The sequence below is a fragment of the Pleurodeles waltl genome, chromosome 3_1 (genome assembly GCF_031143425.1).
Source record: "Pleurodeles waltl isolate 20211129_DDA chromosome 3_1, aPleWal1.hap1.20221129, whole genome shotgun sequence".
NCBI lineage: Eukaryota > Metazoa > Chordata > Amphibia > Caudata > Salamandridae > Pleurodeles > Pleurodeles waltl.
This window is the reverse complement of record NC_090440.1, coordinates 164,580,576-164,600,167: the sequence shown is the minus strand read 5'-3', so window position 1 is coordinate 164,600,167 and position 19,592 is coordinate 164,580,576. Positions and strand designations below refer to the sequence as shown.

Sequence of the window (19,592 nt, the reverse complement as noted above, 5' to 3'; positions counted from 1 at the left end):
TCAAGGAGATCTACAGCCCAATAGCCACCCACTCCACCCGCAACCACCGCACCCAATGATGCCAGACCCCAGCTGATCTTATCCAAATGGATCACCCTTCACCTCTGACGACACCCTCAGGACCAGAAAAACATCTACTCCGGAGTCCCCTCAGATACCAGCCCTCAACAGATCTTTAACAGAGCCAACACCGCCATCACACCCAAACTCTGCTGCACCATCAACTGCTCAATAAATCAATCAATGATTTATAGAGCGCACTAATCACCCGTTAGGGTCTCAAGGCGCTGGGGGGGGGGGGGGTTACTGGTCATAGAGCCATGTCTTGAGGCGTTTCCTGAATGTCAGGAGGTCTTGGGTCTGGCGAAGGTGGAGAGGTAGGGAGTTCCAGGTCTTGGCGGCTAGGTGAGAGAAGGATCTTCCTCCGGCGGTGGTGCAGCGGATGGAGGCGAGGGCGAGGCTGGCGGAGCGAAGATTGCGGGTGGGGGTGTGGAAAGTGAGTCTGTCATTGAGGTAGGCTGGGCCTGTGTCGTGGAGGGCCTTGTGTGCATGGATGAGGAGTTTGAAGGTGATCCTCTTTGATACTGGTAGCCAGTGAAGGTCTCTGAGGCGGGGGGAAATGTGGTCGCGGCGTGGGATGTCCAGAATGAGGCCGGCAGATGCGTTCTGGATTCTTTGCAGCTTTGTTAGGAGTTTGGTTGTTATTCCTGCATATAGGGCGTTTCCGTAATCCAATCTGCTGCTGATCAGGGCGTGGGTGACAGTTTTCCTGGTTTCAACTGGAATACACTTGAAGATTTTGCAGAGTATGCGGAGAGTGTTGTAGCAGGAAGAGGAGATGGCATTGACCTGCTGAGTCATGCTGAGTGTGGAGTCCAAGATGAAGCCTAGGTTGCGTGCGTGGGTGGTGGGTGAGGGCGCGGTTCCTAAGGAGGTGGGCCACCAGGAGTCATTCCAAGTTGAGGGGTTGGTGCCAAAGATAAGGATTTCTGTCTTGTCTGTGTTTAACTTGAGGTGGCTTGATTCCATACAGCTGGTGATGGCGTGAAGTCCGTTGTGGAGGTTGTTCTTTGCAGTTGTAGGGTCTTTTGTGAGGGAGAGGATGAGCTGAGTGTCGTCTGCGTAGGAAACTATGTTGATGTGGTGTGTTTGTGCAATGTTGGTGAGGGGGGCCATGTAAACGTTAAAGAGCATGGGGCTGAGCGAAGATCCTTGGGGAATGCCACAGATGATTCTGGAGGCTTCTGACAGGAACGGTGGGAGGCGGACTCTCTGGGTTTTGCCTGAGAGAAATGACGAGATCCAGTCGAGTGCCTTGTCGTGGATTCCAGCGTTGTGGAGGCGTGTGCAGAAAGTGTGATGACATACCCTGTCGAAATCTGTGGAGAGGTCCAGGAGGATGAGTGCTGCTGTTTCTCATTCATCGAGCATGGTCCTAATGTCGTCTGTGGCAGCAATGAGTGCAGTCTCGGTGCTATGGTTTCTGCGGAATCCGGATTGGGAGGTGTCGAGTACCTTGCTGTCTTCCTGGAACCGGAATAATTGGCTGTTTACGATTTTTTTGATGACCTTGGCTGGGAAGGGGAGGAAGGAGACTGGCCGGTAGTTCTTGGGGTCGTCTGGGTCTGCCTTTGGTTTCTTCATCAGGGCGTTGATTTCTGCGTGCTTCCATCTTTCTGGGACGGTGGCTGACTTGAAGGAGCTGTTGATGGTTTTGCAGAGGGGGGGGGAGATGACGTTTGCCTTATTGAAGATATGGTGTGGGCAGGGGTCCGATGGTGATCCGGAGTGGATGGAGGCCATGGTGGTGCCGGTGTCTTCTATGTTGACGGGGGTCCAGGTGTAGAGGAGGTGGGTGTTGCTTTGAGCGTTGGGTTCTTGGGTGTTTGTAGTCAGCTGGTGGGTCTGGGGTTTGAAGCTATTGTGGATTTCTTCTATCTCTCGACGGAAGTGGGTTGCCAGTGAGTTGCAGAACTCCTGTGATGGCGGGGGTCCGTTGGAGCAGGTCCTAGGGGTGGAGAGCTCATTGACGATGCCGATGAGCTCTTTACTGTTGTAAGCGTTGGCGTCAATGCGGTTTTTGAAGTGGGTCCTTTTGGTGGTGCGGATCAGTTGGTGATGTTTGCGTAGGACATCCTTGAAAGCGATGTGGTTGGAGTTGGTAGGGTCAAGGTGCCAGGTTTTTTTCCATTCTGCAACATAGCCATTTGGATTCCTGTAGTTCTGGGGTGAACCAGCTGGCCTTGATTTTGTGGGAGGTGTATGGTTTTTTTTTTTAGCGTGTTGGCGCAATCTTCTATCCAGCCATGCAGGTTGGTGGGGGCTGTGTTGGGGTCCAGGGTCCCAGGGGGTGGGGCCCGGGCGAGAGTGGAGATCAGCTGATCCGTTTATATTTTACTCCAGTTGCGTTGGTTGTGTGTGGTGGTGGTGAGTGACTGCTGTCTGGTAGGAGAAGTGGATGCAGCGGTGGTCTGTCCAGCTGAGTTTGGTGGTGTGGCTGAAAGAGACGTGGTTGCTGGCTGAGAAGATGGGGTCGAGTGTGTGGCCTGCGGAGTGGGTGGGTTTAGTGACGAGTTGCTTGAGGCCGAAGTTGGCGAGGTTGTCGATTAGGCTGGTGGTGTTGATATCTTTGTTATTTTCTAGGTGGACATTTAGGTCACCGAGGAGGATGTAGTCTGTTGAGGCGAGGGCTTGGTAGCTGATGGCGTCGGCGATGTCGTCGCAGAACTGCGGTCTGGGTCCAGGGGGACTGTAGACCAGTGTTCTTCGGAGTGTGTTGTTGGCGTTAATGTGGATTTTGAAGGGGAGATGCTCAGCGGAGTTGATGGTGTCGTGGGAGTTGGTGGAGACTCTTATGGTGTTTTTGTGGACTATGACGATTCCTCCTCCTGGTCTGTTGATTCGTTCTCTTCTGGTGATCTTGTAGTTTTCTGGTATGGCTATAGCTACGTCTGGTTCCGAGGCCGAATTCATCCAGGTTTTGGTGAGGAATGCGACGTCAGGTGAGTATGTGGTCAGGAGGTCCCAGAGTTCAATTGCATATTTGTGGACGGAGCAGGTGTTAAGTAGGATGCATCTTAGGCGGTTGTCTGTTTTGATTTGGAGTTTGGAGGTTAGGTTGCAGGTGAAATTGCAGGCTTTGCAGGAGAAGGGTCCTTTGGTGTGCGTCGGTGTCGACTGGAAGCAGCTGGAGGAGTGTCTTGGATTAAGGGCGTGGAGTTCGTTGGCAGTGTAAAGGTGTTCGGTGGCGCAGGAGGCGTGTTGGCCAGGGGGTCTGGCGCTGGGCGCGGTCTTGGCACTGATGGGCGCAGACGGGCTTGCCTTTGGTGCGCCAGCGGCGCATCAGTGCTGCGGCCGGCTTAAGAGGGGAGGTGGAAGGGAGTGGCAGCTGAGAGGAGGGAGGGAAACCTCCAATGGGAGTGCCAGGGGGCGGGGCAGCAGGAGTCAGGAGCGGGAAGAGCTCCGAGGAGGGGGGCGGGGCCTCCCAGGGGAGGAGAACCCAAGAAGCCCAAACAAGCCCAGACAAGCCCAAAACAATGGCAGCACTTACTGGAGCAGTGGTGAGGAGGAAGCAACCTTCCTGCAAGGATGCGACCGAGGCAGAAATGCTGCCCTCATCCTCTTGGACCTCTCACCCGCCTTTGACACCATCTCCCACCACACCCTCTGCTCAAGACTCCATGATGCCAGCATTTGCGACAAAGCCCTAGAATGGATCTGCTCCTTCCTTACTGGCCAAACACAAAGTTAGACTTCCACCATTCAACTTAGAACCCAGAGTGTCTCAGGGATCCTCCCTGAGCCTCACCATCTTCAACATCTACATGGCCCCGCCTGCAGTTATCGTTAAAAGCCAGGGACTCAATATTGTCTCCAACGCTGATGACACCCAGCTGATTCTGTCCCTCACAGACGAACCCACAGCCGCCAAGAGCAACTTTCGCAAAGGAATGAAGGCAGTCGCCACCTGGATGAAGGACAGCTGCCTTAAGCTTAACTCAGACAAGACCAAAATCCTCATCCTGGGCTCCACTGCCCTCTGCCTGGGATGACTCCTGGTGGCCCGCAGCGCTCAGAACACCCCCCCCCCCCAATACACCCTAACCACGCATGAAACCTCTGCATCATCCTGGACTCCGCACCTTCAATGAACTACCAAATAAACACAATTTAGTCCTCCTGCTTCCACACGCTCCGCCTACTTCAAAAGATCTTCAAGTCGATCCCCAACGAATCCAGGAAACTGTTACTCATACGCTAGTCAGCAGCAGACTCGACTACGCCGGCACCACCCAGAAACTCCTAAAGAAACTGCAGAACATCCAAAACGCCTTCGCCAGAGTCATTCTGAACATCCCACACTGCAGCCACCTCACCGGCCACCTGAGAGACCTTCACTGGCAACCTAGCAACAAAAAAAAAAATCTGAGGCTCCTCATGCACACCTACAAAGCCCTCCACAACGTCGGGCCTATTTACCTCAACCACCACTCCTCAGTCTACAATCTACCAGACATCTCTGCTCTGCCCAACTGCACCTAGCCACAATCCCAGAGATTTGCAAGACCATGGCTGGAGAAAGATCCTTCTACCTTGCTGCGAAAAACTGGAACTTCCTGCCTCTGCACCTCAGGCAATCACCATTGCTGCCGCAATTCAGTAAAGACCCGTCTCTTCAACTACTCCACAGATCCACCCCTCCCCCCACTCAGCGCCTTGAGACCCTCACGGGTGAGTAGTCGCACTTTATCAGAATCCTGATTTATTAATTATTTATGTGTAGGTGATGGAGGATGTGATGTGCATTGCACTGATTGCACAGCTGTTTACAGAGTGAGAGTTTACACACAGTAATCCATTGGAGGACCTCGATGGTGAGGAGGAACCCCCAAGGTGCATGCTAGGAGATTGAAAATCAGTCGAGCTGCTAAATTTTGAACAGTTTGCAGGGGGGAGACAGCATGGTATATGTTGGACAGAAAGGAACTGAACCATTTTATGCCATCAAGGCAGGTACCAAGTTTGTGCATGTGTTTAAGTAGAATGGCATGGGAGACTATGCCTAAGGATCTACAGGATCCGGACCTCATGAGGTACCTTAGTCCAGTAGTCGACAAATGTAAGTGGCTTTTAGTAGTGCTGCCTCAGTACTATGGGCTTCTTCGAAACTGGGTTGTCAGAGGTCCAGGAGGTAGCTGAACTCTAAATAGTTTGTGAGCTGCGAATGAATCGCCTTTTTCCATCACCTTTGCTGGAAAGGGATGTAGAGATATAGGTCTGTAGTTTTATAACTTCAGTGGGTCAGCAGTAGGCTTTTTCAACTAGCGAAGAACATTGGCATGCTTACATCTCCAAGGAGAGCCAGCTGTAGTTAGTGAGAGGATAAAAAAAAAAAATAACAGTTAATGCAGTACTGAGAATTTCGGACTTGGAGGCAAACATGAAATAAGGACAAGGGTTGTCTTGAGATCCTGATTTAATATACTGCCTGGTTTTGCAAACTGATTAGGCCTCTACCAGAGAAAGCCTGGTTGGGGTGCACCATTGTATTGATGAAAGAAGAGTTCAGATCCCACCATGAATCGCAGGTAACGTCTGTGGGACTGAAGACTGGCATATGAAAATACGCATCCTGCAAGTTCAGGAACACCATCTAGTCCCCTGGAGCCACAACAGAGAAGATCATTGTCAGAGTGAGCATTTTCTACTTGTCCATCTTCAGAAAGGCATGCAAGGGTAGGTCAAGTATAGCCTGAGGCTTAGACCTTCGGCAGGAAGGAAGCAGCATAAATAACCCTCCTCCAGTACCTATTAGATGCTTCCTTTGGCCAAACAGATTGACTTATTGTACCAAGATTAATGGGTGGGCTGTCCAAAATTGCTTTGGTGTGAGAGGACTATGAGGAGGGGACTAAATAAAAGGCAGGGTGTAGCCTATTAAACAAGCTGTAAAACTCACTGGTCTGATGTGACAGCTTCCCAGCAGTGGAGGAAATACTGTATCCTGACCCCATCAGCTATTGTGGGCCTGAGACTGTGGGGCTTTCTTGCCCCTAGGGCTTCACATAAGACTGATCTTTGGACCAGGAATGGTCCCACCACTTGGAGAGGAAACCTCAGTATTAAACACCTTACACTCCCTGTCTGCGTTTGGGTGCACAAAGGTGCACTTATTGCATGACCGGGTTGTGACTGGAGCCCAAGCACCACAAGAGCACATTGTGCAAGTCCGTGGTCAACATATGTTTCACGCAATCATGCTAAAGCTAAATCCTATTTACAGGGGAGACATCATCCCGGGCACACTGTCTATGATAAATGTAGGAGTCACCAGAAAACCAAAAAAGTTGAAAGTGGAGCTAACTGTATTGTGTTATTATGTTTCAGGCAGCTAAAAGCCGAAATAGAACACTTTGGGTTAGATATATGTTCTCTACCTAATCAAAACTGTTCTAGTGGCAATGTACAATATGCTTAGAACTAGATTTCATATTCATGGTGAGTTTTTAGACTGTGATAGCATGCTATAGATCGACATTAGATCACAAGACGCTGTTCTTATCTGAAGTTAGCACTCAGATTATTTACTAAAAACGCTGCCTCATTATCTATTAGATTACTGGGAGTTGCTGGTTTAATGAGGGTCAGTAGCAGTTTGTTGTTAGGGAGATGGTATGGGAAATCTCTCTTATGTTACCATTTACCATATTCAGTGCCAGAATCCAAATAATTTGTATTATAATACTGATACCTGTTGATTGAAGAAACAAGTAATGCAGACTAATTTCGCAACAACTGGATAGAATATGTTTTTGCGATTCAGTAAACAATATGTACCTATTCTTCAATTATTTTTTATTGTTACTATCTCAGAGATATTTAAATAGCATCTTACAGCAGGACATCTTAGACAGCAATATTCCCCCCCCCCACAGCCCCAAATCCACCAAAACACTGGCTGAGCATGGAAATTGTTCAGTACTTTGAATCAGAGTTTCTACATTTCGGAGAGGTTCTGGTGGTATGTAAAACCTCTGTTCCATATATAATTGTATATCCCTCAAAAAACCGTAGCACTCAGAATTTGGTATGGTAGGCAGATATATGTTTTAAATGCTAATCTAGAAGTGGACACCAGGCATCCTTTTCTCTCTCAACATGGAAAAAAGCGTTTTACCAGGTGACCTGGGACTTCTTGTTGGTAGTCTTGCGGAATATAGAGGGACGGCTGAAGAACTTACACTAGATCATAGCTAACTATAGACTGCCAATCGCAGAATAGGGATAATGGGGGTAAATCAGAAATGTTCCATTGCTGCCCAGCTCTTTGCCTTGGCAGTAGTATTATTGGCCATTACTACACAAAGAAGACCTCTAAGGAATGCTAGCTACCTGTATGTTGAACGTGCTGATGCTCTTTTATTCTTTTATCTAGTAACTTGAGTGCTCCTCAGTCAGCCTATCCATGATTAACCTCCTTTGTGCCCTACACAGACAGATGCGATGCCACTACTGTTGCCACCACCTTCACTTCACCAAGTTTCTGAAGAGGTATCCTCCGGTTTAGTTTTCAGGAAATCAGTCTCATGCAGGTTAGTCATGTCTCTTATTTGTGCAGGAACCCTAAACAATTCCATGTCTAGCATCCAGCTCTCACAAGAGTGGCGTATCCTTCTACATGCTCATTTTTATTCTTGCCTCCTCTAGCAACTTGATCAGGCCTAGAGTCATAAATAGGTTGAGAAGGGAATATGTGGTATGAATATGGGCGAGGAAGGAGTAGTCACCTTAGTCTGTGTGTTAAAGGTATTTTCCATGTCCGTTCTTTGGATTTAGCATTCAGACTCTTAGGCATGGCTCCTCCTTTGAACAACCCAATTTCTATCCTAGTCTGGGTTCCATACCATATTCAGATCTCCTCCTAGAATCACCACACCTTCACCAAATGTCTATCAAGATTTCCAAGATAGTCTTTAAAAACTTGTTTTGATTCAAATTTGGGGTGTAAATAAACATTGCAAGAGGTTGGCCCACACCCTGTATTTGGATAAGTTTGTATCAGCCCTTAGGATCTCTTTTCACTTTCGGCTTCTTTCTATAAATCGCCTTTTGTATGGTATGGCCACCCCAGCCACTTAAGGGTACTGAGGCCCAAAATTGGAACAAGTATTTTTTGTATGTTATGCAATGTTGGTGTGTACATTGAAGGCAAGTTTCCTGTAGGAACAGTATTGAGACCCCCACCCCACATAGGTGCTGTGTTTTTAATTGGGGAATTTTGGCCTCCCACATTACGTGATATTAGTAAGATTTGATGTTCATGTTCTTAATGCTCAGTTATTGCCTTAATAGAATGTGTATCTGCCCCTCCATCTTGTATAAATCCCAGGGTCCCTCCCTTACTCCCCTCCCTATCCCATCAAACTTTAATTGGGTCAACCGAGCCAAGATACAACCTTCAGTCAAAGGCAATCCAGAGCCTATAGAGTGCAGAGGTATCATCCCATTCTCCCCCTGTAGTTAAAAGGTTAACATCCTCATGAGTTCTAATCTCTATGCCCTCGACTAACACCCTATTTCCCTATACTCCTCAGCGATCCCGTATTTGTTGCAATTTGTGCCGCTGTACCCACTGCTGAGTTCTAACTTGGGATGGTGTCAAGTTTTTGCAGCCTGATATCAGTTCTCTCTAAAGCCATCCTACTTTCTATAAGGCCTATTTCCATCATCCTTCTCCACATCGATTTTCTAGGATATCACTTAATGGCGTATGTCATGTTTTTCCCTTCTAGGCTAGTGCCATCCGTTTCAGAGGATGTTGTTGAGCCATCCGACTGGGTGGCTTAGTTGTGAAAGAGTAGTAATTCTACCTCCCTCTGCTTCAGTCACAATTGTGATTTCATTACCATGCCTTTGAAAGTATAGACCAACGGGATAAAGCCACCTATAGCAGATCTTTTACTGCAATATTTCTTGTGTTACGTGGTGGTGTTTTATACTTCTTTGATACTTTGCCAACAAGAGATGATGGTACAGGGATATCAAACTGTCTTTTAATTTGATATCCATGACATGCCTTGCGTTCCGGAGTAGCCTTGCTTTAGAACGGTAGTCTAACATTTTGTTCACTATGCCACTGGCTCTTGAGCTGGTATCCTTGAGTCTCCTACCTACCCTGCGAGCTCATATGATTCAAATGTGGATGTAAGAATGGTGCCCAACCGTTCAGTCGGGTACCCATCTATATATGTGTACCTTCAGATTTCTGACCCTAATGTTGTGTTCAAGACTTTTTCTCCAGGTCTTCACAATTACCGGTGTGCATTCTGGCTCATGTTCTTAAGTGAGCTATTGTTAAATGTGATGCTTGATCACAGAGGTTACCTGCATTTAGTTCGCTGCTATCTGCAAGCACTGGTTTATGGTCTGAAGGGTCACTGAATTCTGTGCTTTTATTGTTGATAGAGTGCTCAAGGCTTACCGCTAAAGATTTCACCAAGATCTTGTTTTGTTCCACCAAACATAACTTCAAATCATTCTTTGTCAGGATTGATTCGATTTGTGGCCATTTTGTTTGGGGTGTCATTTGAAACTGTAGCTGGTGAAATCTATCAGTCAACTTTTTTTGCCTTCTTTGTGGAAGTGGCTTGAAATTTTACTGCAAATAGGTATGGTTAGTGGGGGAAAATAGGTATCATCTCCTTCTGATTTGTCATTGTTTGATGTCGGACAGAAGCAGATTTCAACTCACTTTTCATTTTTTACTGCCTGCTGCTTACATTGGGTTACCTGTGTGCTCTCCTTGCTTCGTTCTCGATAGTGCTCACTTTTGTTTCTTATGCCTCAGTTTAGCCTACTTTTGCAACTCACACATTATGCTTTTAGGCTCTGCATGCGCCCACCTCACTTTACACTGCAGTACACAAACGAGGCCATCCAACCTCTGATGTAGTTTATTTTAGTAGTCACCCTATACGGACTAGTTGCAGCCATCTGAAATGCATTTTGGTCCCTCTGTTATTTGGTCTGTGCTATGTTTGGCATCCCATGTTTCAGGCTTCCTTGCTATTTCCCTACTGTGGAGTTCGCTTATGAAGGCATTGCACGTTCTCTACTCCTGGTGCAGGTCCTGATAATGGGAACCTTGTGACATTGTTGGGCAGCCCCAAAACCTCCTCCCTTATTTGCCTGTGAGTTGCACAGAGAAACCAGCTGCTTGTCAACTTCTCTTCATACTGAGTCTCCAGGGGTGTCTTATCCTGATACTGTGCTTCTCCCAGTGCAGAGGCGGTTTAGCTTTACCGCGACTGAATCTACACCTCTTTCCTTTAAGACTAATTATCCACTTTTGGGGCTTCTAGAGCTTATTCTAACCTGCAGTTAAAATGAAGCCACAACACTGTGTTTCTGAAGGTTGGCACAGAATGGTAGGAGACTTTCATAGATGGAAGAAAGTAGATGTGCAGAGAAGGGTTGTGTTTTGCTTTAATCAGAGAGGCAGGTGCAGACTCACTCTGGGAGCAACCAGGAGAAAGAGAGAAAAACGTGGACAAAGTTTTGTTCCGCAAAACTGAGTAACCAACATTTGAAGGATTACTTTGCAGTAAGTCATCTCTGGGAACCAGGAATTGGATCAATCTAATGTCCAAAATATTTTCAAAGGGCAACTAAGAAGTAAATACATTAAAAATAAAACAAGTTAACCAGGGATGTCTTCAACCTACATAAGAATAATAATTACTTTTTCACCTTCTGCAATGCTGATAATTTTGTAATTCTTGCCAGAAATGCAGCATGCTCCACAGAGGCAACTGCCATGTCTGTTAAACTATTGTACTATAAGATCCTGGGGTTGTTTGGCTTCCAGCTCAGGGTGGATAAGGCCTAGGTGGCTGTGTAGACAGTCAATACTAATTTGGAAATGCTTGTTTCTTGTCTGTACTTGTGCAGCGAAAAACAATAGACTGAATTGTGAGCCAGATTAACCACCATCGTTTGGTATTAATGAATAGATTCCACCATCACTTCATCTTTATAGCTATTGTTAGGAAAGTAAAGACAAATCCAAACTACTAGGATGGGGCCCTTTTAGTGCAGCAACTAAAAACAAAAATAATTCTACTGAAGGGCTTTCCATTAGACAGAGTAACTTACTTACTTTCTAGACGCCACACACTACCATATCAGCTACCAAACTTGAAACTACTCCAAAATACATCTTCTGCTTTGGGAGTAACTACAGGATGCAAATATCACATACCAAGAACTGATATTCCAACCTAAAGTGGGCTTCCTGTACAGTATGGACGGACGCTCTGAGGGCTCAGGCAACAGTATACAATCTTACATTGGAGTAAAAGATGAGTTTAGAGAAAGGTGCAGTAATGGCAAGTGACTCTGGACTTACCCTAGTCAAGCTACATCTGAAATGAAACTAGAGTACTTCATAAAAAAACAGCCTCAATGACTTATGCAGAAAAAAGTTGTCAAAGATAATGTCTGCTCTCACCTGAAGAAACACATTTAATAGGGGTCCCTAAAATTGAACATTACACTGGAGACATTTATGTCAGTAAAAAGGAACCAATCTGGGTTAAGACTTAAATAAATTAGGCCTCACCACATTTCCTTCACCAACCACTTTAATGGAGATTTCTCCCCGGCTCTGTCAGTTTCAATAATGGAGGATAGGGGGGCTGCAAAATTATAATGGATCTCTTCAAAGGCCCAAGTAGAAAATCATTCTCATAAGGTAAAGCAGAGTATAGGATCAAGGCTACCTCATGAACAAGTACGGCACTAGGTGCTCCATCAGTGTCAAAACGGCAGCCAAAAGAACATACACTACATTTGAAAAAAGCAATTGGATGATTAATAATGGCGAAGGGAGTCAATACTAAATTGCATGCAATATTGGTAGACTGTCCGCAACCCATAATCTGGCCTTATATGGGAGAAGCTCTTATGAAAACTGAGAGACAGCAGGCAATAGTGAACTCTGTATCAAGACATCAATAAAAGCACTCTATGTCTTAGGAACAGAGAGAGACATCCTTAATTTACATAGGATTGGCATTAGCACCCCCTTCCCCAGAGATACATCATATGTTCCCAAAGGCATCACCAACGTTATTTGAGATTGCAGAAAAAACTGAGACAATCCCACATTTGGAGCAACTAAGCATAGACTTGTCCCTGGAATTTATGTACTGCAGCTAAGACTGGCCAGATACGTTGGTATAGCCAAACAACAACGGTACTTAGTGTTTGTGAGCAGCAAAGCTAGCAACAGCTTGACAATGGAAGAGGTGTCGTTTTTCTATTGTCTTTAAATGTTATCAAAGGCTTTATTACCTATGTAAAATGTGGTTATCAACAAAGAGAGAACACTTTTCCTAGGAGACTCAATGGGGCTTCCCTGTTGAAACATCTCTTAGCATGACACCTGACGAGGATGTATTTTTGCAGATAAGAGAATGGTAAACTAGAAAAGAGGCTTTGTTTGGGGAATGAGGGGAGTAAAGCTTGATGGGCATGTGCAAAACGTTAACTGGAATCCCTGACAATGATGGAGTCAAACTGTATTAACAGTTGTACTTTTTAGAGTCAAATTTTTATATCTGCGTCTACCGTTGTAATGTTGTTAAAATACCAATACAAATATGTTGGTATAATAAAGTAATGTCAACACAAATGCAACTGATTACATCTCTGAAATGCCCAATTAAAAAACTAAAAATCTAGAACAGGAGAGACTTAACTCAATAAGCAACATTCTGTGGTGAGAAATCAATGACGACAGCAGCTCTATGCAGCATACCACCAGAACAGAGAAGACTCTTCACTTTGGTGCGGATTTCCCTGATTACTTAGCTGCATCCTGGCTATTCAGAATGGTTTGAGCAATAATCAATCAACCAGTGATTTGTGTGGCGCAGCTTATCACCCATGGGGTCTCAAGGTGCTGACGTAAGGGTGCCGGTCAGTCGAAGAGTCAGGTCTATTTCTTTAACTGATTCAGTGAGGGGTTCTGTCCGAGGTGGGTGGGTAGTGTGTTCCAGGTCTGTGCTATGAGGTAGGAGAAGGATCTGCCTCCCGTAGTTGAGTCTGCTGCTGATAAGTGCATGGGTGACCTTCCTTCTTGCCTTGGTGGGGATCCACTTGAAGATCTTCCGGAGGAGGCAGAGACTGTGGAAAGCATGATGATGAGAAGACGCTGACTTGGCAGGTCATGGACAGCGTGGAGTCTAGGATGATGCCCAGGTTGCGTGAGTGGTCAGTGGGTGGAGGGGTGCTTTTGAGGGCAGATGGTCATCCCAGGCAGAGGGGGTGGGACCCAAGATGAGGATCTCTGTCTTGTCTGAGTTGAGTTTGAGGCAGCTGTTTTTCATCCAGTGTGCGACTGTTCTCATTCCGTTGCGGAAGTTGCTCTTGGCTGTTGATGGTTCGTCAGTAAGGGAGAGAATTAGCTAAGTGTCGTCGGCATAGGAGACTATGTTGAGGTCGTGTTGTGTGATGAGTTTGGTGAGCGAAGCTATGTAGATACTGAAGAACGTAGGGCTCAGAGGGGGACCATGGAGTACTCCACAGCAGGTTTCTGTAGGTTCTGAAAGGAACAGCAGGAGTCTGTCTCTCTGGCTCATTCTAGTGAGGAAGGAGCGGATCCACTCCAGGGCCTTGCCACAGATGCCGGCGTCGTGAAGTCTGGTGCATAGGGTGGTGTGGGACATGGTGTCGAAAGTGGTGGAGAGGTCAAGGAGGATGAGGGCATCAAAGTCTCTGTGGTCCAGTATAGTGCGGAAGTCATCCGTGGCTGCGAGGAGGGCAGTTTAGGTGCTATGGTTGCTCCTGAAGCCAGACTGGGAGGGGTCCGGGATGTAGTTTGACCCGAGGAATTCCGTGAGCTGTCTGTTGATGGCTTTTTCAGTTACCATGGATGGGAAGTGGAGAACAGAGATGGGTCTGTAGTTTTCATATCCCTAGGATCAGATGGTTTCTTTAGTAGAGGTTTGATCTCCGCTTGCTTCCAGTCTTTCGGGAAGGTGGCGGTTTTGATTAAGCGATTGATAGTCCAGCATAATTCGAGGGTGATGGTGGTGCTGGCTCCGTTGAAGATGTGGTGTGGGCACGGATCTGAGGGTGCCCCAGAATGGATAGAGTTCATGAGCTTTCGGGTGTCTTCTGTGGAGATGGGGGTCCATTGGCTCAGCGTCGGCTGGGGAGTGGGGTCCGTAGTGGTAATCGGGAGCGGTGGGGGTTGGATTTGACTCTGGAACCCTTTGTATATATCCTGGATTTTCCAGTCGAAGAAGGTGGCGCAGTTGTCACAGAGGTCTTGGGGGGTGAGGGAAAAGAGATGTCTGCGGTGTTGGAGCTGGGGTTTGTGAATTCCTAGACTATGTTAAAGAGCTCCTTGCTGTTGTGCACGTTGGTGCTGATGCATTCCTAGATGGCTGTCTTTCTGGAGGCTCTGATGAGCTGGTGGTGCGCAGTGATTGCGTGTGTGTATGCTGTGCGGTCTGCAATGTTTCTGTTGTTCCTCCATTTTCGTTTGAGTTGTCTGCAGGTGCGTTTTGAATCTTGGAGGTCAGTTGTGAACCAGCTGGGTTTTTTGCGGTGCTGGTTTCTGGCAAGGTTTGTTAGGGGGGGGGGGGGGGGGCTATGATGTTTGCACAGTTGGCGATCCAGCAGTGGAGGCTGCGAGCGGAGTCATTTGCCTCTGCTCGCAAAGAGGCACAAGAGGCACAAAACCTCTTCAGAAACTAAAGCAAAATCTTGCTGCTCATTTCCAAAAAAGGCATGTTTATAACAACCACACAGGCAGGAAGGAAGCATTGACCAACATAAATGTCAAACTGGCTGAAAAGAACGTCTGATTCCCAAATATGTCAATTATTTACAACTCCTTGTCCAGAGGTATTGTGGGGAATAAATTAGTTTTTACTTTACTGGTAGACCCCTGGACCATCAAACTCTCAAGACTAGGATACTGCATAAAATCTGAGTAGTCAGGCATCTGGTGACTTACCTGTTCCTTGGTGGCAAACGCAAAGCTTAGTATAAGTGCCAAAAAGTGTGTCAGTCAGGACTTCATTAAGTGGAAGTAAGTTCTCTCATAAAGCTGGCCGAGGATGCAAAACTTCAGGAAGGACATGTCTTGATTTCAAGAGAAGGCAGCTTTAGGTCAAGTACCTCAGCCGCATACCTAATCATTACAGCCAATGAAGAACTCTCCTCCATTGGGGCTCCAGGGCAAACAATCAACCCTGTATGAGGGGAAGTATCAAGCCCACTGGCTTCCTCCAAATCCATATTATACTGTTGCCATCATAATATGAGGATACATCTTCCCCATTATCACTATTATCATTGGTGGCGGTGGCAAACTCTGGTCAGAATCCAAATCAAAAAGATGTTGGAGCCTTTTACAAAGGATATGTTGTAGAAAAATTGGCTTGTCGGAGTCATAAATACACAGATACACTGAAGTGGAGTCAGCACAACCTTTGTTAAGCTCGAGATGGATTTGGTTTGGAACCGGACACCGGAGGCGGCAGGTGTGCGATAATTGGCGATGTTGGGACTGGCATCAATGAAGGAACCTGCGCAGAACTTGGAGCTGGAGTGGAAGTTGGCACCGGAGTCGGTGCGAACCCCAAAGCAAGTTTAAGGGGCTCAGACAGTACTGAAGGCAGGCCAGCCGTTCCTTACTGGAGGCCTTTGTGTATCACTGAGATGCACAAGCGCAACAGAGGGTGCGGAAGAATGGCAAAATACGCAGCATGGCCTTGACCTGCTGCACTGCAGTCAATGGCACTGGAAATTCAGGGTCAGTTGTGGAATCAGGTTCGCGACTGGGGATCGAAAGAGTTTGGCACCTTGATATCCTCCTGACCTCTCTTTGTACTGATGGGGTATAGGGTTGAGTACTACTTCAACTTCTTATGCTTATTTTTCGAATTAGACTTCAACTTACCGGACTACTTCAACAGTGACGAAGATCTGTTCCTGTATCAAGAGCAGGAACAGGTCCCTGCCACTGTTTTGGAGCAGGCCTTGTTAGAGGTCTGACACTTCTTTCGGTGACATACAGCTTGGCCTCATGGTCCTTGGTCATCCTCCTCTGCATGAGGGCACATTCTTTGCACATCTTGGACTCGTCCACCAAGCCTAAATACCAGAAGCAGACCTCATATCAATATCTTTCCAACAGTCACAAAAAAAGTTTGAACCCTGTAGTTTTCAATCGGGACATTGTTCCCTTGCACACTGGAAAAAATAACTCGAAATGATTGGTCAACTGACATGAAAAGGAAGGAACATATGTTAGCGCCCACCATCCACTCCGTCAATTCCAGGACAGAATAATGCCAACACAGAACAGCATGACGTCACTGGAGCACTACTGTGAAGACTTCTGGATCCAGTCTGGCATCTGGGGAGTATTCTATAGGTGAAGAAGGAGTTAGAAATATTCCCCAGAAAATACTGAACATTTCCCAACTCTGCATTCTCCCCAGCTGCTCCCATTCTTCTTCTTTACTTCACTTATATCTTTGTGTTTAACATTCTTCCCAAGCCTGTGCTCCCTAACCTCCTTTTCCACTTCTCCCAAATGCTGCTCAGCATTTAAAAATTGTGAAGGATAATGATCCCCACCATTTAAAAGTAATTTCTGTCAAGGCAATTAACTCAAGATTCCCTTCATCCTCATCCCATTCTGTGTGTGTGATGCATCATAGCGTTTTAGACATCTCTCATGGCAAATCAGATCGCCTCTTCCCTTAGACATGGTTACCAATTGTCCCTTGCTATCATTGACGGTCTTATATCCATTACACTTCTTTGAAAATGTTTATTCAATTTTCTTTTTTTTTTTTTGTTTGATGGTTCACAAGGCTAGTTCCACTGACCACTGGCCTATAAAACCCATGATGTAGCTCTTTTCTTTTATCATGTCACTTTTCCTTTCTTTAGATATATGTAGGTTTAGGCCTTTCAATTCTGTTATCCACAACTATGCGGCCTTTAGTCTGTCAAAGAATAGAGACCTTTCATTCTACATGACTAGGATTCGATCAGGTAAGTACTATAAAAAGAAAAGGGATGTTTGGATATTAGTCTTCAGGTTTAATACTCGGTCTTATTAATTTACCATCTACGTGATGAATGGCTTCAGCTGTACTTCTAATGGTGGATTTAATTCCATGGCTCTATGATCATGCTAAATAATAAAGCATCTAGAAGAGTTGGCTTTCCCCACCAACTCCCTACAGCAGTTTTTTTTTTTTTAAAGAGCTCACTTTCCGCCCCTACTCTGTTTATAACATATCTTTAAAGATTTTATTAACAAAGATGATATACACAAGGGTCAGACGTCTTTTCCAGAAAGGTCCACAGATACTCCATTCTCCTCTGAGGATGGTACTATAAAGAGAGCATTCTTGCGAGGATCTCTTGTCTGAGTAGGACAGCTACTTACCTGTAATTGCAATTTTACAATATGGGCTCTTCAACCTCATAAAATAAATTGCTCCCGTTATGTCAGGTTGGAGCTCTCCAAGCTGGAAAAAATTAACTTAGGTGGCTTTTCAGAATCCAACTGTATTTAAATGAAGTGAAATAAATTTGTTTTCTTTGAGGACTCCGGAATGCTGCTCCTTCCTGTTTTGGAATGGCCTTAAAAACATAATAAAAACCTATATGATTACTGTAAAAAAAAAAAAAAAATTATAGAATCAGAACTAGTGACATGAAATTGCTTTAAACCCATCTCTCTCTGGGGATTCCATGGCAGAAAAACGTGTTTGCTCAAGATTTTAGTAGACTTCTGAAACATCCATTTGTAACAACCTCATATTTTAAATGCAGTTTTCAGGAAATGTAAGTGATGATCAATGCTTACCCTGTAGTAATGGCTAAGATCTGAAGTAATCTTGTACTGGCCACCTTTAGAGCAGTGCTGAGCTGAGAAATACCAGTTTTTGGTATCAACTGCAAGGGCTGCCCAAGCATGGTGTCTGTGCCACAAAGTTGTGATAGGACATTCAGCAGACCAGTTGAAATAGCAAGAGAGACATCAACTGGTTGGTAGCGCACACTAAGGGCAAAGACAGTCACCAACAGGAGTCGTTGCTGAGCCTCTGAAATAGATACAAACAAGTTCATGTACACATTCTTTTAATTTTTTATTCCCATTTATTAGGAACCATTCCAAACAAATAAAACACCCACAATGAATACATTCAGGTGTTAGTAGGTTCATGGATAACAGGTCATTAATGTAGTAACTTCATCGTATGCTCTTTAATGGTTTCAAAACGCACAGGGGTACCAGGAACAGCATGGAGGGGTGGAAACAAAGGGGACCATCATTGATCCTTTTTTCCATACAAAGCAAAAGGGGAAAGTATTCAGAGAACCCACCCCTCAAGTCACCATTTTCCACCATCGAGACTGCAACCTTCTATCAAAATACTTACATTTTCTAAAATAACATTCTACTGCTGTTCAAAGACGAAATAAGGAAATCATCTTCAAGAGTTTTTATTATTCTTGTGCATGTCCACAATTCCAAGCCTACAAACCATGTGCACTCATTTATCTGTCCTATCCATAAAAGTGACAGTCATATTAATGGTGTGTTGTCCATAAGCATCTCTGGCAACCCACTTAATCAACTCATAAGCTGGCAGGGTAGACCAACTTGCATATTGCATTGATGGGGCATTTCACCATCATTTAACTGAAAGAAAACCTTGTAGCCCACTCTTCAGGTCACAACGATTGGAAACCCCCGTCCAACACAGTACTCCAATGGAAATATGCTCCAATGACTGTAGATCATCATCTTCTCATAGATCAGGCTTCAAATAACTAGAAAGGGGCTTTAGATCTTTCACTACAGAGTGATAGCTAGTGGCACACTGAAATGGCACCTCACTGCCTGGGGGTGGCAGATGTACCAGTCCTGTTAAACATGATCACCCTCTCTATTGCATCTTCCTGCACCACTACTGAGGTGATATTCCTGTCCGATCGCTGAGGAAAAGTGCAATGCTTGAATTATTCTCAGAAACTAGACATTACTCAGGACTGCATTCCAGTACTCATAAATGGGCCTCTCTAGGAGGAAGCACCTATTTACACCTCTAATGCATCTATGGAGGGAGGCTGCTGGTCTTCTGCCCTCCATGGTTTTGTAATGTCCCTGTCAGCAAAGACAAGTCAAAGGTGGCTCATGGCCAGGTAGAATCTTTTGGCATCCCATATTTTCAATGATATGATGACAGGAGGAGCTGAAATGGCAACCTCCCAGATGGCCATGAGGAAATCCCTTTAGTCATAATTCCAATCCACTGATGTCCTTCCTCTCATGCTCATCTCAGCCTCTGGAAGAGTTTGTGGTATTAATGACAGGGACTTACATAATTGACAATTAATTTTGCTCCAGGGAGTTCCCACAGACAGCTTGGCTTAAATCTTTAATTAAATTCACCAATCTCTCTCGCTGCTTTCAGTTACGAGATATGGGCATCTCTCATTTTTATGCACCAAAATGATTGGCATCTCTGTGAACCAAAATCAAGTTG

The 19,592-nt window shown here is 45.6% G+C and overlaps 1 protein-coding gene across 12 annotated transcripts in view; it reads right to left on the bottom strand.

Annotated features, from left to right (window-relative positions):
- The window catches only part of HERC1 (HECT and RLD domain containing E3 ubiquitin protein ligase family member 1), a 1,155,039-nt gene that overhangs the window by 744,077 nt on the left and 391,370 nt on the right, over window positions 1–19,592 (bottom strand). For all 12 annotated transcript variants that reach the window (XM_069222059.1, XM_069222062.1, XM_069222061.1 and 9 more), the window contains exon 29: window positions 17,906–18,143. In XM_069222059.1, coding sequence (XP_069078160.1) covers window positions 17,906–18,143 — 238 coding nt within the window. The remainder of the gene's footprint in view (window positions 1–17,905; window positions 18,144–19,592) is intronic.